Source organism: Dama dama, chromosome 24, assembly GCF_033118175.1.
Source record: "Dama dama isolate Ldn47 chromosome 24, ASM3311817v1, whole genome shotgun sequence".
NCBI lineage: Eukaryota > Metazoa > Chordata > Mammalia > Artiodactyla > Cervidae > Dama > Dama dama.
In genome coordinates this window covers 63,399,155-63,421,713 of record NC_083704.1, presented here as the reverse complement: position 1 = coordinate 63,421,713, position 22,559 = coordinate 63,399,155, and the positions used below count along the sequence as shown (strand labels likewise).

The window sequence follows — 22,559 nt, the reverse complement described above, 5'->3', positions numbered from 1 at the left end:
CTTTTAGCTGTTTTTCCTTGTGGCGGCTCTGGGTCTTTGTCAGCACGCTCGGGCTTTCTCTAGCTGCGGCGAGCAGGGGCCGCTCTCTAGCTGTGAAGTGCAGGCTCCAGGCACACGGGCTTCAGTACTTGGGCGTCTGCGCTTAGTTGCTCTGCTGCACGTGGGATCTTCCCGGAAAGAAAGAAAGTGGAGTTGCTCAGCCGCATCTGACTCTCTGCGACCCATGGACCGTAGCCCACCAGGCTCCTCCATCCATGGGATTCTCCAGGCAAGAATACTGGAGTGGGTTGCCATTTCTTTTTCCAGGGGATCGTCCCGACCCAGGGATTGAACCCGGATCTCCTGCATTGCAGGCAGACGCTTTAACCTCTGAGCCACCAGGGGTGCCCCAGACCAGAGATCAAACATGTATCCTCTGCGTTGCAGGGCAGACTCTTAACCGCTGGACTACCAGGGAAGTCCAGGTAACTTCTACCTACAGGAAGTTTAATGCATTTACTGCCATCTAAAGTGAAAGCGAAGTTGCTCAGTCATGTCCAACTCTTTGCGACCCCATGGACTGTAGCCCGCTAGGCTCCTACATCCCTGAGATTTTCCAGGCAAGAATGCTGGAGTGGGTTGCCATTTCCTTCTCCAGGGTGTCTTCCCAACCCAGGGATTGAACCCTGGTCTCCCGCGTTGCGGGCAGATGCTTTACCCTCTGAGCCACCAGGGAAGTCATGTAACGTTGTATTTAGTATAAGTGCATTTGAGTTCCAAAAAGAAGACTCACTTTAAACACACTGAAGTCCCCAGTACTAGCAGCAGTGTCCGTGGGTGGGGCACCGGGTGACTGGGATGCCCTCCCTGACGCAGGGTCGCCTGCTCTCCAGACCTCCAGCCCCAGGTCCTCCCTCCACGCCCCATCTTTACCAGCCCCGCCTCTCAAGAAATTCTCTTAAAGGTCTACCCTTAAAGACTCTCTTAAAGAGGCTTTCATGCTTCCACTTAAGATCCCGTCAGCCACACGACCTGTCCTTCTGAACGGGGACCCAGCCCCAGTCCAGCTGCCTCCCCCACAGTCCTCCCCTGCCTGGACCCCAGAATCAGGGCAGCCCCATGGCGTTTCTCCCCCACCTCCACTGGACCCCAGAATCAGAGCCGCCCCATGGTCCCCCACCCGCCCCCACTGGACCCCAGAATCGGGCCGGCCCCATGGCGTCTCTCCTGTCCCTGCTGTGAGTCCGGCTCCTCTGCCCAGCCCCTTCCTCCCGCCCTGCGGCTCACAGACCAGGGCCTGCGTTTTCATCTGTGTTCACAGCCTTCAGCACAGGCTTGAGCTGGGGCAGGGCTTAATCAGTCTGTGGGCCTGAGCAGGCAGACGGCGGCCTCCCCAGCCTCCCCTCGGTTGACCAGGAATGTGGTCCTGAGGCTGAGCGTCCGCTCCCTGCTGGCGTGCAGAGCGGCCTGAGTGCCTTGCGTGGCAGGGGGCTGGGAGGGGAGGCTTGAATTGCCCACCCCCCTGCCCGCCCCCCCCGCCTCTGGTGCCTCCTGGGACCCTCGGGATGGGAGAGGGAACTGTCAGGCCCAGAAGGGCTGGTGCAGACGGGACCTGGACCCTCGGCTTCGTCCGCAGCCTCCCTCCGGCGCCGCACACCACCTCCTCAGTAGGCGCTCGGCACGGCCGACACCAGGGCCTTCTGAGGGGTCCCAAGGTCACAGCGGCTCGAGGGGCCCCGCTGGAAGCCGGGTCAGAGCCAGGAGCCACCCGCGCTGAGCACCAGCCCCCGATCACTGTTTCTTCACCACTCTTTGATCCGGGGACAGGAAGTGACATAACTGGCCTGTCTTGTCTTTCTCTAAATCCCCAGTATTTCCACAGAATGAATCAGGCAGTGTCTTTTCCGATTCCCATGAACCCAGGGTAGGAAATCACTCTGAGGCTGCAGGGCCAGAAGGAGCGAGTGGGTGGGAAACACAAGTCGCAAACTCTCCGCTCACAAGTGCCCCTCTATATTTCTCTGTCTATCAGCGCTTTCCATCTGCTTGTGAGGACTGCAGAGCCCTTTAAAGGTTTGCAGAGCAATTAGAACACGGCTGAAGTTTCTCAGTACTTTTAAAAATTACAATTTCCAATTCCATAGATTATATATCTTAATCGTTTCAGAAATAAAAGTAAAGAAAAACCTACAAAGATCAGCATTTAACACGTTATCTGTGAGATGAAATTTTCCTTCTGGGACTAAAAGGGGGAAAAATGTGTTTGGGGAGAAAAAAAGTTTTCAGCGGGAGAAACTGAATATAAAATGTTAACCATTTTAGCAAAACCAGATCGTTAACCCAAGTTTGAGTTTTAATAAAAAGCTATGGGCACCCTAAATAAGAAGTAATATTGAATTTAAAACAAAGGAAAAACTTTAACTGGTGACGTTAAATATTCAAGAAGTGGGGTAGGTGCCTACAACCCAGCGTAGAGCTGCAGTGGACGCCGGCGTCCTGCGTCATCGGGAGCGTTTCCCAGCATAGCGAGCGCCTCCGTGCGTGGGGACGTGAGGGGCCATGGGAAGCGCCTCGGCGCCAGAACCCTAGGATGTGGGCTGCTGGGATGGTCCTTCCACAGCGGGCGGGGGAGAGGAGCTGTGGCCGCGTGGAACGGTTCCGAGCAGCGTCCGGGAGGCCCTCCGCGGGGCCCTTGGCGAGTGCCAGCCGGTGGCCTGGAGTACTGTGTACCCCAGTGGGCAGGAGATTTGGGCGGTTTGAACCCGGCCTGCAAAGGGGGCCACCCCTGCGCACGCGCGCGCGCGCACACACACACACACACACACACACACACCCTGCCCAGCGAGGGGCCACAGCAGCCTGACCAGCTCCCGTCAGTGACGCGCTGACCCTGCGTCCAGCAGACCCAGCGTGCCGCCAGGCCCGCAGGAGCCCCGGAGCGGCTGCCAGCCCCAGGGACAGGGCCCGGGCTGGGAGCGGGCCTGCGCGGGGCCGGCTGTGGATGGCGGCCCGGGGAAGGACGCAGCTCAGCCCGCACGGACTGCCCACACTTGGCCCGAGATGGGTCGGGTAGAATCTTTGGGAGTCCGCGGTTGTGGCCACCCCAGGCCTGCCTCTGACGTGGCCAAGCAGCCGTCCTGCCAGGCCCACGGCTTCCGGTCGCCCCGCCCTGGAGTCTGTGCTAGTGGCCCAGCTCCTGACCGCACGTGCGCCTGTGAGGCCTGCCTGCTGCGCGCCAGCCCTGGCCCTCGGCTCATCCCCGCGAGGAGACCCCGTCTCACAGTCGGGAGGCGGAGGCCCGGGCCCAGGACACTGAGCAGCAGAGCTAGGGCTCAAGCCTACAGCTGTCTGCGCTCACACGCCCGCTCCTCCATCGCCAGCTGCCTGCTGGCCAGGGCCTGCATTCCTGGGTCTCTGGGCCCCTGCAACATCCTGAGGAGCAGGTGGGCCAGGCTCCTCCGAGGAAGCCAAGAGGACGGGGAGAGGACAGGGCGCGGCGGCAAGCTGCCAGCGTCCTCGGGACGACCTGGGCCGAGCACCGTCCCTGGGGGCGCGGGGCCGCTCACTCACCACCCCCTGAAGAGCCCAGGAGGACGACAGGGCCATGTCAGCAGAGGAGGAACAGGAGGAACAACAAAGCCAGCCGTGTCGGAGACAAGAAAAAAATAAACAGCCGAGGACAAGACAGCAGACAAAGAGAGGTGCTGGACCCCTGCCAAGAGGAGGACGAGCTGGGAGCCAGCGAATGCCGGAGGCCCGCGACACGGCCCCCGCGGGGCTGGGCGCAGGCCGCCGGGGGCGAGGGTCCCAGCTGCAGGGCCCCCCGAGTGTGCCTCTCCTCCCGAGTCTCACTGTCGGGATCTGCAGAGGAGAGAGGGTTACCGTGACTCGGGGGCAACGGGTCACCGTCCAGAGAACACTCAAGTTAGGTCTCCACCTTGCATGTTAGGCCAGAATAAATTCCAGATGGGTCAGTTTGAAGCAGAGACTTGTATGTTTAGACACGTTTGGCCGCATCGAGTCTCGGTTGCCCTTGAGGTCTTGGCGGATCTTCCGTTGCGGCGTGCGGCTCTCTGGTTCTGGCGCTCAGACTCAGTGGCTCTGCAGCATGTGGGATCTTAGTCCCCTGACTCGGGGCCGAACCCATGTTGCCTGCATTGCAGGGTGCATTCTTAACCGCTGGGCTGCCAGCAAAGTCTCTGAAACATAGACATTTAAAGCTGTAAAAGGACTGGAAGAAAGCACGTGAGAAAATGCATATAATCTTAAAAGTAAAAAATAGCTAGGTAACACACAAAGCCCAGAAACAAAAGGGAAAAGAGGAAAGACTGGCCATTTCCACATAAAAAGGAAACATTTCTGCATGGGAAGGAAAGATTCCTAAAAGCCAAAGGTGACTCAGGAGAGAGGCCTGCAGTGCGCTTTCCCCGCCCAGGATAGCGTCTTAGCGTCTCTTTAAATCAGCCACAAAGAGAAAAGTGTCAACAGGGCCCTTGCAGGCGCCCCCAGCCCCTCCTCTTGGCTCAGCAGTGTTAAAGTGTCTTTAATGGCAACAGAGAATAACAATCCAATCCGAAGGGGAAACAGTATCCATCAGTGTCCCACCCCCGCAGGTGGCAGCGGGCGGGGAGGCCAGGCCAGCCCCAGGCAGCGCCCACTGCAGGCAGAGGCAGAGGTACTAAGTGTCCTGGGAAAACAGGGCAGAAAGAAGGCTGGGACGGTGTGGGAGGCAGGGGATCTGCCAGGACTCGGAGAGGCTGGGCAGGGGCCGGGGCAGAGACCCCACAGGGCGGCGGGGGTCCGCGGCCCGGCACAGAGGCTGGTGGCTGGGGGGCCGTCAGACAGCAGGCAGGGCAGAGCCACGGCAGGCAAGCCGCTCGGGTTAGAGGTGGAGGCCCTCCGCGCTAGCATCAGGAGGAAGCAACTTGAGACTGCATGGAGGTTCTGGTTTTCCCCCAGTGGGCTGACAGAATAACACCACAGCGAAAGGGCGGCCGGGGAGCGAGTCCTCCAGCCGCCAGGCCGCCGTGCGCACAGGCTCCTGGAGCCCCCAGCGAGCCTGCCGTGCTGCCCATTTAGAGACGGGGAAATCCGGTTATAGAACCAGGAGCGGCCAGCGTTCCCGGCCAGGTGACCCCGCACCCGGCGCTAGGGGCTGTGGTTGCCACGCATACCCCCGCTCACCTCTGACCTGGTCCTCTCTTCCCCCAGGGGCCCAGATCATTGACCTGATGATGCTGGTCATCGACGTGACCAAGGGGATGCAGACCCAGTCGGCCGAGTGCCTCGTGATTGGGCAGATCGCCTGCCAGAAGCTGGTCGTGGTGCTGAACAAGACCGACCTCCTGCCCGAAGGGAAGAGACAGGCCGCGATCGACAGGATGACGAGGAAGATGCAGAAGACCCTGGAGAACACCAAGTGGGTTTGCCGACGGGGTAGAGGCCGCAGTGCTCGTGCCGGAGGATGAGGAGCCGGGAGGGGCGGCTTCCTGACGTGAGCGCCGGGTGGCTCCGTCGGCGTCTTGTTCAGGGACCCAGGCCGCCTGTGTCTTGCTGGCTCGCCGCTCTGGGTGTGTCCTGGGGGAGCAGTCAGAGCCGGGCACTGGCCCATGAGGGTCCAGGGATCATGTGGCCTGAACGGGCCCCAAGCTGCCCCCAACCGAGTGGGTGACGCCTCAGTCCTCCCTGCTCACTGCCTGCTCAGCCGAGACCTGGTTATCGGAACGGGGGTGGGTTGGGGTGATGGCTGGACGTGACTGTCACAGAGGTTTACGGAGTTGGAGGGACAGACGGACAGGTGGATGGAGGGGTGATGGACAAAGGCTGGATCACAGGGCCCTCTGGAGTATTTCATGCCAAGGGGTTTACGATTCTGTCCTGTGGGAAGTGGGGAGTCGTTGAATTTTGTGCAGGGGCGTGACCGGGAGAGGCAGGCTGTGGTCGGGAGGGTCCCGGAGACAGTGGCAAGCCCCGGGAAAGGGCGACCGGGTGGCCTTGTCCTGCACCAGCTGCTGGTCTTCAGGGTTCGGGGGGCAGAAAGCCCCCTGGGTGCTCGGCGGCCACGGAGGCAAAAGCAGAAGACGCCCACGGAGCACGGGTGTCCACGCACCTGCTGCGTCCTTGGGCCCCCCTCGTGGCCAGCGCCCTCTGATCAGGATGAACCCACGGCCCCCGACTCCATCGAGCCCCGGCCCCTGCTCCTCCCCCCTGGGGGGCGCACACAGTGGAGGTGGTTTTGTCTCCCCGTCACAAAGATGGATATGCTTTCCCCTCTATGATGCTTTTTTCGGCTCTAACACCTGCAGCTCTCGCTCAGAATTCTCCAGTTGGTTAAATTAAAGCTTCAGCCCTGAGAATGGGCCAAATGTGTCATAAAAGATTTCCCAGCGCTGCCTTTTGTTAGCAAAATTCATCAATCCGATAAAATCGACACATTTAGATAAGTGTTGCATAAGAATTCAGACTTTGTTATTCCCAGCGGAAGTGGATGTGAGACTGTAAAAAGGAAGATAAAAAGTTATATCTTTTTTCTAGTGAGTTATTTGATCTCCCTGCCGTTTTATTTACTTGTCAGAAAGGGGAGACCAGGTCCTGGGGACTCCTGCACGGTGTCCGCATCGTTTTCTGTAAATGAGACCTTCTGGGAAGTGCTTAGGATGCTACTAAGGGTCAATTAATACCAACCATTTAGATCAGGTAAATTTAAGGAAAAGTCTCATGCACACCTTTAAATTACCCTTCCTATTTTAATTTATTGGGTGAAGGTCAGTCACAGCCTTTATCTCGCATGCAGAGGAGACTGGCCTCTGCAGGGCCACTGACGCTCAGCTCTCCTCACGCAGCGCCTGGGGGTGGAGACGGTTGAGTGTGCCCGCCAGGGCAACCGTCTCATGGGAAGAGCTGAGCTGTTACCTCCCCGCAGCTGAGAGCTCCCTTCAGTCCTCTTCAGTGGCCGTAGGGCTTCCCTGGCAGCTCAGCTGGTAAAGAATCCGCCTGCAATGCGGCAGACCTGGATTTGATCCCTGGGTTGGGAAGATCCCCTGGAGAAGGGAAAGGCCACCCGCTCCAGTGTTCTGGCCTGGAGAGTTCCATGGACTGTACAGTCTACAGGATCGCAAAGAGTCAGACACGACTGAGCGACTTTCACTTTCACTTTTCCTTTCCTTAGGGTCCCTTGTCAGGTAAATCCTTTGTAACAGCCTTTTCAAACGCGAAGCAACTTTCTGTCTAGAAATGAGAAATCTGGACAGCCAACCTCTGTATGTATCAAAACCTAGAAAGTGGTAAAAACATGGTGCTTTATTTTTCCTATCCAAAGAGTAACTGAAAGAAACTTTGGAAAATAGAGGAAAGTTGTTAAAAGAAAGTGAAGCCCCCAAAAGGTTTCTCAGAGCAGCAGCTGCTGACGTGGTTATCCCATTCCTGTCTTCTAACCGCACACCCCATCACCCCACCCTGTCTTCCACATTCAGAAAGTGTAGTAAGACATACATAGCACGATGTTTATGCTTTTATCCATCTGTAAACGCACTGCTGAGGCGCTGAACGCCTTCACAGAGCTGTGTGCCCGTCACCGCTGCCTGCAGCCCTTGTTTGTGGTCCCCATGACCGGTCACTGCTCCCTGCGGCCCCCCGGGCCCTGCTGGCCTCGGCTCTGCCTCTGTCTGTGGGAGTCTGACTGCCCTGGGGCCTCACGGGAGTGGAATCAGGCCGCACGTGGCCTTCTGTCTGCCCTGCTTCGCTGAGCGCGGGGCTCCAGGTCCATCCGCGCTGGGGCGTGTGTCAGACTCGCAGTCCTTCTACTGGGTTTCGGCCGTATTTGGCTTGTCCGTTCATCTCTTGATGGACACGGGCTGTTTTCTCTTGGCTGTGGGCAGTGACGCTGCTAGGAACGCGGGGAGTAAAGCTCCCTTGCGGTCCCTGCCCCTGTCCCTCTGGGTGTGAACCTGGGAGTGGGCCCGGCTCACGTGGTGACTCGTTCTCTCGGGGATTTTCTGGGGGACCCCGCGCCGTTGCCCACGTGGTGCGCGAGGGTCCCAGTCTCTCTGCATCCTTTCTTTGCAGCCCTCCTAGGAGGTATGAGGCGGAGCCTCGCTGTGGGCTTCATTTGCCTTTCCCTGCTGACTGCTGTGGAGACTCCTATGTGCGTGTTGGCTGTTGTCTGTCTTCTTTGGAGAAATGGCCATCAGATCCTTTGCCCATTTTTCAGTCAGGTGGTTTGTCCTTGACCTGAAGGTGTTCCTTACACACCCTGAAGGCTAGCCCACGTCAGCCTTGTAAATGTTTTCTTTGCTCTGTAGGCTGTCTCTGACTCTCTTGATAGGATTCCTTGATGCACAAAAGTTTTTAATTTTGATGAAATCCAGTTTCTTTCTTTCTTTTTCTTTTTTGCCTGTGCTTCTGGTGTCATATCCATGAAATTGTTGCCACATTCAACGTCACGAAGATTTTCCCCAATTTTCTTTTGTCTGAGAATTTTATTGTGTTAGTTCTCAAGTATAGGCCTTCCCCCTGTCGCTGGTTATCTTTTGCCTGTGGTCTGCATTAGAGGCGCACCTCCATTCCTTTGCAGAAGCCCCGTGCTCCCAGCACCATCTGTTTCCCTTTCGTCCTTTTTTTTTTTTTTCATTTAATCTGAAGAACTGTACAGGCTCTTCGTCTTCAGATATAAATTATTTATAACGTTACAGAACAAGCAGCGATTCCAACAATTTAAAAACTAGGTAAATCTACCCGGTGTTAATTTCTGCCAACAGTCCTCCCGATCTGTTTTTTTTAAAAAATGTCATCCCTGCCCCCGTTTCAGTAGACGTGCACCATGCCGTAGAGAAATGTCCAGAACAGGACGTAGGTGAAGAGGCCTCCGATGAGGCCCCCTATAAAGAGAGGTCTTCGCGACTTAAAATATTTGTTCCACCTCCTTTCCGCCTTGAGAATTAAAAGCAGGGAGAGCAAGATGGAGGCGAGCAGGTAGAAGATGAAGCCGTAGAGGCCGGTGAGGCCGAGGATGCCGGCCGTGGCCCCCGACAGAGCCGACACCGAGGTCCGGCAGTAATCCAGGACAGCCGCGTTGCCCCGCACAGCGGCCTCGCTGATGAGCGGCGGCCCTTCCCGCTTGGCCACCACAGTGGCCATCGCACCCTCCCGGGCTCAGCCTGATTTCTCGTGGAGCAACGCGGGGCTGGAACCCAGCCGCGGACGCGGTCACTCGACGTTCCCTCCCCCTTTCGTCCTTTTACGTGTGGGCTGCAGAGGTCCCTGTCTGTCCTCGCCGGCGCTGCCCAGCCTCGTCCCTGCCCCTCTGTGGCAAGCTTGCGTTAGGAAGCTAAGCCCTCCAACTTTCTGCTTCTTTTTCAAGATTGTTTTGACTTTGGGGTCTCCTTGCAATTCCCATCTGAATTTGAGGATCTCCTTTTCCATTTCAGTACAGAATGGTGGTTGGAATTGTAATAGGGACTGAATTGAATCTGCAGATGGTTTTAGGTAGAATGGACACCTTAACAGGAGTAAGTCTTCCAGTTCATTGACACGAATGTCTTTCTCTTTGTTTAGATCTTTACAAATGTCTTGTATCCAAGTTTTGTTGGTTTTGGTATACAAGCCTTTCATGTCCTTGGTTAGCTTTATTCCTAAGTATTTCATTCTTTTAGATGCTATTATAAACAGAATTGCTGTCTTAATTTCCATTTCAGATTGTTCTGGCTAGTATATAGAAACACAAGTGATTTTTCTGTGTTGACCTCGTACCATGCAACTTTGCTGAATTCAGTTCTCCCCCTTTAAGCATATAGCTGTGGTCCTAAGGTATTTACCTTCCTGACTTGGGCTTCTGTTACTTAACATTTTATGGAGCAGTTCTTCATGTGACCATGACTCTGTTGCTGACACTTGGGAATGGCTTAAGTTTTCTTTCTTGTAAATAATCCTTGATGAACATCTTTGACCAGCATTCAGCTGTGTCCGTCCTCTGAGTTTTCTCTCTTGAGAGAGTCCCGGGTCAAAGGGCAGGAGCCCTTCCGGACCTTTTGTGAGTCTCTGGGTGCTCTGACGTTTCTCACAGGTGGACGCTAGCGTCTAATTTAAAAATAGATTTGAAAACTTTCACTCTTGCTATAATAATATGCGATTCTTTAATTTAATTTAATTTAATTCTTTAATATGCGATTCTTGTTGTTTCACTCTTGCTATAATAATATGCGATTCTTTAATTACTGGTAAGGCTGAAAATTTTTTCTTATGTATCTATATTGTTGTATTTTTGCATATTTAACTTGTGCCTATATGTTTTGTCTGTTTGCCTCTTGGAATTTTAATGCTTGCTTTTTGATTTTCAGGAGTGTTTAATATCAATAAGGATGTCATTAATTAACCCTTTGCCTGTCACATTTCCTATAAGTTAAGTCTTTAGCACTTGTTGTCTTTCTGTTTTTTTTTAACATGCAGAAGTTTCTAATTTTTATGTAGTCAAGCTCTTTGATTATTTTTCTTTGTGATTTCTTTATCTCTGAAGGCATTCAAATTTACTCTTGCGTAAGTATTTATCAGTGTTAACAGAAATAAAAATAGACGGTAACAGTGTACCCGTATCTTCCCAATGCATCAAATCACCGTGCTTTTCCCGCGGGCCCCTGCCCGTCTCCCCCACACGCACGTGATCTGATGTAGCTGTTATCACACACTGGCGCTGCTGTGTTCTAGGCTGTTCTGTTCATTTCTCCACTGAGGCTGTCGCCTGAGAGCGTCCTGGGGACTCTTTCTCCCAGACCCACTCTGGTTCCCTCCTGTTTCTGTTCTAACCAAGCTGTCTGCTCACAGCACCCCTCCCCTGGGCCTGGCGGCCCCCACGTGGTGCATGCTGCAACCGCTCGCAGCCGGCGTGGTCTCCGGCCCTGGCGTCCTCTCCCGGCCTCCGTGTTTCTTCCTCTGTGGAGTGCGAGCTGCTAGGTCTGGCCTCGGCGTGTTTACCGTCAGGGAGCCTTGGCTGTGGGGCCTGGACGTCCAGGGGCTGCGTCACGAGCTCTCACATGTGGAGCACCTACTGCGCGCTCGGCCCTGGGCTGGGGCCTTCCCTCGCCGCCACTCTTCAGCTACCCCGGCTTTGTGTCTGGCTTGACTTGTGAGCAAAGTAAGGAATCATAAGTATCGCTTGTATTTTTTAATACCATTACTTTGCCTTTTGCTATTCCAAACCTAAAGCTCAGACTCCCTTTGTGTACACCTTTTACGTGCATCACACACACACACACACACACACCCGTGTGTGTGGCTTTAGCTGATCTGAGGTGGGTCTTGTGTGCTGATGAAGGTCAGTCTGTGTGCAGTCAGCCGGTCTGGGCCCCGCTCACACCGTGAGGAGTCGCAGCAGTGTGTGTGTGGGGGGGGGTGCCTGGGAAGAGGAGGCACCCTCTCCCGCCTCCCGCACTGCTGGGAGGAGGGGCAGTGCTCCGGGCTCTTCCTGCCGTATCTGGCCAGCACCCCTGGGCCCCTAGAGCCCAGACAGCAGCCTAGGTCTGAACTGGGCAGGGGCCACCTGTCCCCCAGGAGCCAGCAGCCAGGATGCACGGCGTGCTCAGCAGACCAGCAGGCCAGGTCCTTGGGAGCCTGGGACAAGGCCAGACGCCAGCCCAACACACTGATGCATTCTGTTACAGTGCACGGCCCAAAAGGGTTTGGATAAACAATAATTGAATTTCCGAAAGCTTTATGGTTAATCGCTGGAATTCTCAGCGCCTGCCTTCCCCACCTCTGCGGCCCTGGGCCCCGGGGCTGGTGGAGCATGGGCCGAGGTGTGCTCGTGGGACGGTCTCCGAGGCCTGCGCCCCGCTTCAGGCTGAGAGCTGGGCCCGCGCCCCGCTTCGGGCTGAGAGCTGGCTTCCCAAGGAGCCGCCAAATAGGAGAAATGACGCCGTTTCCCAGGGAGGGGCTCCGAGGGCGCAGACACGCCACCGCTCGCAGCGGCCGCCGGGCTGCTGGTTTCCACTCTGACCGAGACTCGGGGGTTCGAGTCTCCTACAGGGGCGAGGAGGGCGCGTGGAACAAGGCAGTTACAGAGCTGCGGCGGTCCCCTCGCCCAGGGGACCGCTGAGATCGGCCGTTTCTCCTGACTGAACCTTCTGCAGACAGCTGCAGGCCTCTGTTGATCTGCAGGGTTCTGAGAAGGCTGGTTTTGATCATGTTTCCAGCGATTTTATGAAGAGCCTCTCTGAGTGTGTTTACTCCACATTTCACTGGTTTTCAGTTTGTTGAGTCTTTGACATACACCTCATGAATGTAGCCCAAATCAAGGCATATACACCAGCATGTGTATCTCAGTCTTATTTGTAACAGTGAAGAATCTGAAATGTTCTGGATGAGTCCCATTCGTGGGGACAGCATGTGCATTCCGGGCCCCATGGTGGTGCAGCTGTTGAGGGCGGAGGTGGCCTGGGTCGCGAGCCTGAGCTCTGGAGGCGGCGGCTGCAGCCTGGCCCTTCCACTGATGGCGGGATTCGGAGCAGACTGACTCGCCTTCTGAGCCGTTCTTTTCCGTCTGTAAGACGGTGACACTTCCGTCCTCGTTTCTGGGGTTTCAATGAGAGCATCCTTGTCGTATTCTTGGCTTAGTCAAATGAGTCGTTATTATTGTTGTTATTTTTCAACAGAAAAGTCTTTCTAATATAATGGCAAATAAGCTAGAAGGACATGAAAGTGTGTGACTGACGTAACCAAACCATGAAGTGGTTCCCTGGCAGTGCGCTGGGAGGCTGAGGCTGGAAGAAGCGCAGCCCCGTGGTGGGACTGCAAGCTGGGTGTTTTCTCTTCTCTGCGTTTGTGGGTTTTGTCTGTTTTCCAGTGGAAAAGCTCAGCGTCTACTCAGTGGGAGTCTTTGCTTAAAGAGGCGGGCTCGGGAGGCCGGAGGCTGGGGGCGGCCTGCAGGCGCCTGGCGCACCCTGAGTCCCTGCAGAGGCTGGGCGGGGCCCGGGGGTCTTCCCTGGGGGTCTTTCCTCAGGGACAGGGCCTGGGCCTCACTGTGCCTCCTCAGGAGAGCTCAGCGAGGAGGTTAGACCCAGGGCCCCCCTCTGGCGTTTGTGGCTCAGCACGGGCCTCCGCACGGGGTCTGCCGGGGGGAGCGTGACGGTCGCCCCGCAGTCCCTCTGGCCGGGAGGGCGCGGAGGCCTCCATCACACTCCGTCCTCCAGGCGGCCCCGGACGCGCTCCGTGACCTCGGCGGGCCTGTCTCTCTTCCAGGTTCCGGGGCGCACCTGTCATACCTGTCGCGGCCAAGCCTGGGGGACCAGACGCCCCTGAAATGGAAGCCCCGCAGGGCATCCAGGAGCTCATCGAGGTACGTCAGCTGCACCCACGCGGGGCTGCACCTCCCTGCCCTTCCTCACGGGGTTAAACCCGCAGCCCACACCCCCACCCCCAGGGCCGGGACGGCGTGCCGTCAGAGCGTTTCCGGCGGGGAGGTTGGTCGTCAGGTTCCCAGAGCCTCACTGAGCTCTGCTCATATGTGATCGTGAACATTCACGGTCACGTGATCATTAACGAACCTCGGGAGGCTTCAGTAGTGACCCGCATTCTGGCAGGAAGGAGCCTGGGGCTCAGAGGGGTTAAGTGACTGGCCCAGGCTCACACGGTGAGCAGGAGGTGGAGCTGCGATGCAGACCTAGGTCGGCCGGCGGGGATGGCTCCTAGGTCTGCAGACCTGGGTCAGGCGTGACCACGTGCGTGGCCTCCGTTTCTGTGATTGTACAGGGCCGACTTTACGGACTTAGCAAACCCGTTTCTGGGTGAAGCTTTGCTGAGTTTTTCGTCAGCTCCAGGTTGCACTGGTCTGGGACGCTGAGGCGGTGGTTTCTGCTGGGGGACGTCTGTATGTCCGTGTCGGAAGCCTCAGGGCTGGGCCTGCTCACATACTCTGGTCTTTTTCCAAAGGAGTCGTTACCACAAGACCAGGACTCTGGACCATTCGGTACCAGACAGTTCTTGACAGTGTCCTCTCTAACGAAGTCAGAAAGGAGCAAAGTAGAGAGTCAGGAGGTCTCCACCCTCCCCGCCAGCTCCCCACCTGCCGGGGTGTGGCACAAGCCTGTCTTTCCAGCTCCTGACGTCCCAGATCTCCATCCCAAAGAGGGACCCCTCGGGGCCGTTCCTCATGTCCGTGGACCACTGCTTCTCCATCAAAGGCCAGGGCACCGTGATGACGGGAACCATCCTCTCGGGCTCCGTCAGCCTCGGCGACAGCGTGGAGATCCCGGCCCTCAAGGTCAGTCTGGCCTCGCTCCCGCTTCCCCTGGGCCACTCTCGAGCAGGCAGGGAGGGGGCCGGCCCCGAGCGCCCCCCGCTGCCAGGCCGGCGCTGCCCCATCTTCCCTCCGTCCGTCCTGCCCGCGTCCTGGATCCAGGGCTCGCCTCAGTGCTCGGAGCAGCACCCGGCGGCCGGAGCCTCGCTGGCGGTGTTCTGGGGGAAGGAGGCCCCCGGGGGGCGTCTGGGCCCAGGGGTGCGGGCCCTGAGTGAGGCGCCAGGCAGGGCCCCTCTGCTTTCTGCACGCCCCCGAGTCAGGGCGGCAAGGGTGTGTGGGCGCTCATCCCCGAGTCCCTCGCGCTCACCGCGGGGATTTCACGTTACACGCCATCAGGACCGTGGCTGCCCCGGGCAGGACAGCCCAGGGACACCCGGATGACGGCGCGTTCCTGGTGTCAGCGCAGGCGCCGCGTCCTCCGCGGAGGCCTGAGAGAAGGGTGGCGGCGGGGGGTCCTCACCACCCTGCTCCTGCTCCCTTCTGGCCCGGTGTCCAGCGGCCCTGATCCCTACCCTCGGGGGGAAACAGTGATAGACTGACTGTCCTCTCGTCCGTGGGGAATACAGGGTGGGGAACACAGGCCAGTGGGAACCTGGGAGACCGCCAGGCGCTCCGGGCCCAGGGAAGGTCTCTGGTCCTCAGAGGAAGCGAGGGTAGGGCAGTGGCGTGTCCGAGGACGCATCTCGGCTGGGTCCAAGGCCAGGGATGCAGCCCATGGGGCTTCCATGGGCCCAGAGGGTCATCTGCAGGGCAGGCCTGGGCGCCCACTGGGATTTGTTTTGCTGGGTTTCAGACTTGCCCGGGACCATGAGCCCTGAGCTCCTTCCACGTTCTCCGTGTGAGAGCTGATAACTTGTCACAGAGCACCCCGGACCACTCAGGCCTGAGCTGGGGGCTTAGCTGGCGAGACGTGCGCTGGTGATGTTGAGAGGGAGTTTGGGGCTCGTTAGAGTTAAGTCTGTAACGGGGTGAAGATCTGGACACTGGGAGGGCTGACAGCATTTTGCACACGAGCTGGTGTGGTGTTTGGGGGACCAGAGGGCGGGCGGTCATGTGTGGCTTGTGCCCCCAGGACCTCCAGGAGAGAGAGCCGAGGCTCTCAGCCCGGGCAGGGAGGGCTCTCCACGCGATGACAAGCATCGGGTGACGCGGGGAGCCTCAGGGAGGGGCGTGTGACGCTGGGGGCTGAGGCTGGGGCACTGCAGCCCGAGCCCAGGGGCGCGCCTGGTCACCCGGCCGCCCGCAGCCAGGAGGGGTGGGGGGTGTCCCATCGGGGGCCCCGGGGCCTCAGCCCGGCCGACACCCGGCCGTGGCCGCGTGCCTCCAGAGGCACAGGAGGACGCGCACGCTGTCCCTGCGGCCGAGCCCAGGATGACCCGCCATGGCCCCGGGAGTGAGTGGGGGTTTCAGACGACAGACCTGAAGTCGGGAAGCTCTTCCCGCCCGCTGTCCCTGCGGCCGAGCCCAGGATGACCCGCCATGGCCCCGGGAGTGAGTGGGGGTTTCAGACGACAGACCTGAAGTCGGGAAGCTCTTCCCGCCCGCTGTCCCTGCGGCCGAGCCCGGGGTGACCCGCCATGGCCCCGGGAGTGAGTGGGGGTTTCAGACGACAGACCTGAAGTCGGGAAGCTCTTCCCGCCCACTGTCCCTGCGGCCGAGCCCAGGATGACCCGCCATGGCCCCGGGAGTGAGTGGGGGTTTCAGACGACAGACCTGAAGTCGGGAAGCTCTTCCCGCCCGCTGTCCCTGCAGCCGAGCCCAGGATGACCCGCCATGGCCCCGGGAGTGAGTGGGGGTTTCAGACGACAGACCTGAAGTCGGGAAGCTCTTCCCGCCCGCTGTCCCTGCGGCCGAGCCCAGGATGACCCGCCATGGCCCCGGGAGTGAGTGGGGGTTTCAGACGACAGACCTGAAGTCGGGAAGCTCTTCCCGCCCGCTGTCCCTGCGGCCGAGCCCGGGGTGACCCGCCGTGGCCCCAGGAGTGAGTGGGGATTTCAGACGACAGACCTGAAGTCAGGAAGCTCTTCCCGCCCGCTGGGGCCTCGGGCTGGCCCTTCCGTGGCATCGTAGACGGCCCACCCTCTGGGCTGCTGTCAGGTGACCAGGCCTCGGGGCTCTGCGGGTGGGTCAGCGCTCACTGACAGCCAGCCCCACTCTCCCGCCCCTCCGCATGACCCCATCTGACCTGGAGGAAGGCCTTAACCGAGGAGCCAGTAGTTGAAGCCGTTTGGCCAGCGCCAAAGGCCGGCTCTGGGCACTGTGCCCGCCACCCTGGGAGCCCCCGCTCAGCATCACGTCCCCGGGGCGCTGGGGCCCTGCAGGGCCAGCTTCTAACCAGACGGCTCTGCCTCGAGGCCACGACATCCCTGTCAGACTCCACTAATCGCCTTGGACGCTTCTGACCGCCTGAACTCCCCGGGCGGCACGGCCCGGCCCCTCCAGATAAACAGCCCCGTCGCCTCCCGACCGCCTGCAGCCCACCAGACCCCGGCCCGGCCCTGCCGCCATGTCCGCCCCCAGCTGGGGCCCGTTGGCTGAGGGGGAATGAAGGAGAACCAAGACCACGGGGCTTAAACCCCAGCCCCCGCGCCCCCTGGGCTCCCGGGACCTCTCCACGCTGGGCTGGGGCCATCCAGTGAGGCACGGCCTCGGGGTGCTCAGCTGGCGACGTGTCCACTGGCGACCGCTGTCAGGGCTGTGTCATAGGATCCGTCGGAGGTGCAGACTGTGAGGAAGTGAAGGGGGACCCGGGTCAGGCCACAGGCAGCGGCCTCCGCCCTCTGCTGCACCGGCCGTCACAGCCCAGACCCCGAGGGCCCCCGTCCACGACCGGGGGGATGGCGGAGAGCGCCTCGCGCCGGGAGGCCGCCTTGCCGTTCAGCACTGCCGTCACATGGATCCGTGTGGGTCCACGCGCAGGGCATGTGGGTCCTCTCCTGGTTGTGCGGGGACAGGACGTCTAGTGGGCCCCTGAAGTGGGGTGCACGTCAGAGCCCGAGGGTCCACTGAGAGCCACGTCGCTGTGTTGAGGAATGGATGTCACCAGGGGGTGTGGACACCTGTTTAGTGATGAGGCTTTTAGAGGCAGTTCAGATCTTGATAGCGTACTCCTCCAGATGGAGCCTGCATGCAGGTGGACTCACCTCACTCAGACCCCACAGAGGAGACACTGTCTGAAACAGGACCCAGCGGCGTCTCCCCTCCCCTTGCCTCCGCTGGGCAGCCGATCCCCGGGGTGAGGGATACCGGGACTCCGGGAGGACTCGGTCCTCGCACCCCAACCTCCGCCACCCCTGCCTCTGGCCAAGCCTCACCTGCACCCTCCCTGCCCGCAGGGGTCTCTCCTGGAAGCTCCTGGCGGTGCCCTGGGTGGCCACACGCCCCCACGTGTGTCTCCCCCCGCGAGGACCTCCTCCAGGGCAGAGACCGCGTCCGCCCGGCTCCATGCTCTCAGCAACTGACCCGGAGCCCAGCCCAGAGCAGGCTCCAGAAACTGTTCAGTGAACAGAGCAGTAGGAGAAAACCAGAGAGCAAATAAGCAGCTTGTTTCCTAGGAGGCTTTTGATGCAGTTGACGACCTCAGAGGGCTGTGCAGACGCTGCTCCCCGGGCCTGGGGGCAGGACTGGAGCAGGCGGCGGCCTCTCCGGTGCGGGGCCGCGTCCCGGTGCCCTCCAGCTAGGAGGCCCGGTGCGGACAGTAAGCCAGGCGCCCAGGGCTGCGGCCCCAGCCAAGCCCTCTGCCTTGGTGCCCGCCTCCTCCCAGCCGTTGCCTGGTACGGAAGGCTTGTCTGGGAGGGAGCAGTCCAGGCCGGCCAGCCCCTCGCCCAGCCCCCCGACCCGGGCCGGCCTCGCAGGGACGTGCGGCCCCCCTGGCCATGGTCCCTCCTGCCTGCCGTCCTCTCAGCTGCTGCCGTGACCCTCTTGGTTTTATTTTCCTCATTAAAGGAAAGTTGAGTGTTTCCTGAGTGTGCGTAGAGCCAGTGTACCACTTACACTGAATATTTATCATTCTTTCTTTTAAGAAATAAAACAATAATAAAAACACCATAAACATCACTTTAATTGTGCACAGGCTTCAACTTGTAATAATCCCAGGGAAATGGCAAGTGAGATGTCTCCCTAAAGTAAAGGCACTTGCCTGCTTTTGTTTGAAGTTTTGCTCAAATGCTTTATTGTATAACCTGTTCTTGTTTAAAAAAAAAATGCCGGCCATTATGTTTTTTTTCCAAAAGTACTTAAATGCTTCTGGGCAGTGGTAAATGAGAGTCAAGCCGGCCTTGGGGGACTAAGCAGCCACAGTCACGTCTTTGCTTGCTGTTAGTGACCCTTGTGTGTGAGGACACGCGTGGGGGTGTGTAGGTTAGGACATGTCCAGTGGGTGATGGCATCTGCCTGCCCGCGCGCCCTCCCCTCCTGCCCGCGCGCCCTCCCCTCCTGCCCGCGCGCCCTCCCCTCCTGCCCACGCGCCCTCCCCTCCTGCCTGCGCGCCCTCCCCTCCTGCCTGCGCGCCTTCCCCTCCTGCCCGCGCGCCCTCCCCTCCTGCCCACATGCCCTCTCCTGCCCGCACGCCCTCCCCTCCTGCCCGTGCACCCTCGCCTCCTGCCCGCGCGCCCTCCCCTCCTGCCCGCACGCCTTCCCCTCCTGCCCACACACCATCTCCTCCTGCCCGTGCACCCTCTCCTGCCCGTGTGCCCTCCCCTCTCCTCTCCTGCCCGGGCGCCCTCCCCTCTTCTGCCCATGCACCCGGGTGGAACTATGGTGCTCGTGACAGGGCAGATTCCCAGAGAGCAGGTGACAGGTTCCCGTGTGAGGCTGGCAGGGGGTGGGGCTGGGTGCTGAGCGGGGAACACGCCTGCAGTGGCCCTGCTGAGAGGCCGCTTAGAGAAGGTGACGACCTGAGTGGGGGAGGGGCACTTTAGCTGATGCTCAAAGATGGGACGGGTCAGACGGGCAGGGAGGTAGTGGGAGCAGGCCTCGGGGGTGCGGCAGATTCAGCCTTGAAGACGGTGGTCCCTGTAACGTGCAGGAGAGCGTGGGTGTGTGCGTGCAGAGGGACAGGCCGCAGGGGGCCGGGGGGGCTGCTGTGTGGCCCAGCAGGTTGGGGTACCTGAGTCCAGCAGGCGGCAGCGCAGTGGGCCTCAGAGTGCTTTGGGAGGCGGCATTCCCAAGCCCGGGGCTGGACTGATGGGGCCAAGTGCAGGGGCGGGCGCGTCCACACGGCTCCCAGGCCTCTGACTTGAGGAGCAGGTGGACTGGTGCAGCCGTTGTGGAGGGGGAGCCAGGAAAGTCTGGGGTGGGGGCAGAAGCGGAGGGGAGCATGGGCTGGATTTCAGTAAGTTTGGGGTCTTTGGGGGCATCCAGTTGGAGGGGTGGCCTCAGGGCTGAAGCTTGGATGCACGAATTCGTTCACTGTTGGCGTGTCCAGCGCAGCCTGGGGGCCTCTGGCGAGGAAAGACAGCTGTGTTCTTGAGGTTTTCTTCCTGATGCCTGGAGGCCCCCAGGCCTCCTCTTGGCCCTGGCGTGGGGGCCGTCCAGCTCTGCAAGGTGCGGTCTGAGGCCCCGCGCTGGCGCCTCGGGAAGGAGGGAGGGTCCTCCCGGGGCTGTTTACTCTCTCCAGGGTGACGGGCCCCTGGGCCGGCCTCGGGCGGAGCTGCCCCGGCCTGCTTGGTGCCCGTGCCGGTTGGCGAAGCGTCCGGCCTCGGGGAGGGCTGCCGTGCCCCCAGCCCCCGCGATGCCGCCGCCGCCAGAAACAAGCAGGGTGACTGGGCGGAAGGTCAGGAGTTTAAGAGCTTGTTTTATTCGAGACGGGACTAAGAGACAGGAGGGAGCGCGCCGGTTTATATGTGGACCCTGGTATTTGCTTTGAGCCGCGGTGAGTGGTCGGGCAGGGAGGGAGGCCGCCCGCCAGGGAACGCTGCCAAGCAGAGCTCCGCTAATGCGATCCAGACGCGGCCCATCTCCCGCCTAATACAGTCCTTGCGGCAGGAAGGGCTCAGCAGGGCCGCTTAACCCTTCGGGTGCTGTGGTCGGACCACGCTCAGCCCTGGGCCCCACCCACCCGTCACGGGAGCCCCCGCCCCCGTCAGGGTGGCTGGGGCGCCTCTGGTCACTCGACTGCCGGACGCACCCTTCAGGGCACTGACCAGGGCCGAGCGTATGGGAGACGTTTGCTCAGGAACAAGATGGCCACACGGTCTACAGGGAGCGGTGACTTGCCCAGGATCTCGGGGCTGGTAGGAAGCGGAGCGGGGGTGGGACCTGGTCCCCAGGTACAGCTCCGCGCGGGCCTGGGACCCTCCGCCCGGGCAGCGTCCCCGGTTGCCATGGGGGCTGTTATACCTTGCTTCCGGGAGGACCGGCCACCACATCCGTTCCCCTGCCTCTCCCAGGGCAGCAGCCACGGGGCGCAGGGTGTCCACGCGTGAGCATCCCCGACAGGGTGACGAAAGTGTGGGTGGAGAGGCCACGCTGGGACTGCCAGGCCTGCGAGGGCATGGGTGCCCGCCGGGCTGCGCTGGGCCCTCAGCCCAGCGACGGGGTGAAGGGGTCGCACACATGTACGCGTGCTTCCAGCCGTGTGGGAAAGCGTGTGCGCGTACAAGTGTTTGTGCGTAAACTGGTCGGAAGAGACCTGAGACGTGGTTCATGCACTGCGCGTCGTGGGTCCCTCTCGGGGGGAGGGCGGAATCAGGGCGCAGAGCGGCGTCCATGTTCTCACCCCGGTGGTCGGCGTTCAGATAACAAGCTGGCACTCGCGCTTCTTGTGTGGCTTTTAGGGAAGGAAAACCAGACTCAGCGGAGAGGCAGCGTCTGTCCTGCGCATCCGTCTCCTCTCCTCCCTCAGCCCCCGGCCCTCGCCTGCGGACAGGCGGGCAGCCCGACCCCTGACCGTGCTGAGGGGAGGGAGGCGGCCGCGCATGCTGGGGCCGTGCCGGGCATCCTGCCCTGTCTCCTCTGCGGGCCAGGCCCGGCGTGCCCGCGTCAGGTCCGACGTGCCTGCGTCAGGCCCGGCGTGCCAGCGATCCAATCCCTTCCTGGCCGGCCGCGGGTCACGGGAGCCGCGAGCATTTTTGAAGTACAGCCTGGATGTTTGGCTTGACCATGTCTGTTTGCTTAAGCATCACCCTTGCCAGTTCATTCGGACCTCCTCTTTCTTTTAAAAACATGCCGCTTGCCAAAGGTTATTTTGGATCTGTTTTTGTTTATCAGGTGAATTGTTCCAGCACAATTGGAAGCAGACACGCGCCTGAGCCACGCTCGGCCGCTTGCACACGCGCGTGCACACTTGCACACATGCGTACACACGCACGCACACACACGCACACAGGCTCTGTGCATGCCCCTCAGGGCCCTAGAACGTACACAGCACACGGCCGGCCTGGGGGCTGCGGCGGGAGAGTGCCGTCGTCCAGGAGCTAGCAGTCGCAGGGCTGTAGGTGGGAGAAGCTGGGCGCTGACCTCGGGCGACCCAGCCAGGGGAGCGTGGTGGAGCTCTGGGCCCGAGCAGGGCTCCTGGCTAGGTGAGCTGCTTCCTGCCCCAGTGCCTGCGCGAATTTCTATTGCAGATGTGTCTCCCGCCGTCGGGGCCCACTATGTGCATGGGGGGCTGCGCAGAAAGCCCTTCCTGCTCGGAGGGGCGCTGTGCCAGAGGGGTGGGGGGTCGGCTGTCTGGGGTTGGCTTGCCTGAGACGGGCCCGAGCAGAGGAGCGGGTCTGCACACCCCAGGCTGTCAGGGTCCCTCCGTGTCTGGACTTCGCTCTGCTCCACGTGGCGTGGCCTTAGGCCACCTCCGGCTGCCAGGAGCCTCTCGAGCTGTGCTCAGCCCTCATTTCCAGGGACGCTGCGTGGTTCTGTGGTCCCCAGGCCCGGGGTGCCGTCTGAGGCTGGACCTGGGCACGGCTGCTGTCTCCCAGTGACGGGGCTGGGGTCCCCGACATGATGGCTGTGTGATGTGGCCACCCCCCACCCCCAGCCTGCAGGAACCCGCTTCCTCCCCCAGCCTGGGACCAGCGGAGGGAGGTCCAGCCAGGGGGTTTGGAGACAGCTTCCTTCCTCCCCAGATGGGAGCAGGGAGACTCACGTCTTAAAGTTTTCTTCAGATTAAAAAAAAAATGTTCATCAGTAAAAATTTGAAGTTTCTGAAAAGGATGTGAAGGTGACCTCCAGTCCCACCTGGACCCCTTTGTCGGCACCCTCAGCCAGCTCAAAGGGCGTGCAGACGTGGGACAGCGTGACGCATGGGGCCCTGATAGGTGTGTGGCTGCGTGTTCTCCCACACACACAACCTGTGCGCTGT

At 60.1% G+C, this 22,559-nt stretch overlaps 2 protein-coding genes across 4 annotated transcripts in view; one reads left to right on the top strand and one right to left on the bottom strand.

Annotated features, from left to right (window-relative positions):
* EEFSEC (eukaryotic elongation factor, selenocysteine-tRNA specific) overlaps nucleotides 1-22,559 on the top strand; it is a 111,893-nt gene that overhangs the window by 40,805 nt on the left and 48,529 nt on the right. For all 3 annotated transcript variants that reach the window (XM_061129024.1, XM_061129021.1, XM_061129022.1), the window contains exons 2-4: nucleotides 5,191-5,398; nucleotides 13,207-13,303; nucleotides 14,063-14,227. In XM_061129024.1, the coding sequence (XP_060985007.1) occupies nucleotides 5,191-5,398; nucleotides 13,207-13,303; nucleotides 14,063-14,227 (470 nt within the window). The remainder of the gene's footprint in view (nucleotides 1-5,190; nucleotides 5,399-13,206; nucleotides 13,304-14,062; nucleotides 14,228-22,559) is intronic.
* Nucleotides 8,749-9,165, bottom strand: LOC133045508 (ER membrane protein complex subunit 6-like). The gene has a single exon (XM_061127605.1). It carries the CDS (start codon nucleotides 9,112-9,114, stop codon nucleotides 8,782-8,784), a length of 333 nt encoding a protein of 110 aa, XP_060983588.1. The 5' UTR covers nucleotides 9,115-9,165; the 3' UTR covers nucleotides 8,749-8,781.

Bases quoted from the DNA above. Each gene is read 5' to 3' on its own strand.
- LOC133045508 (XM_061127605.1), bottom strand. From the start codon at position 9,114: ATGGCCACTGTGGTGGCCAAGCGGGAAGGGCCGCCGCTCATCAGCGAG.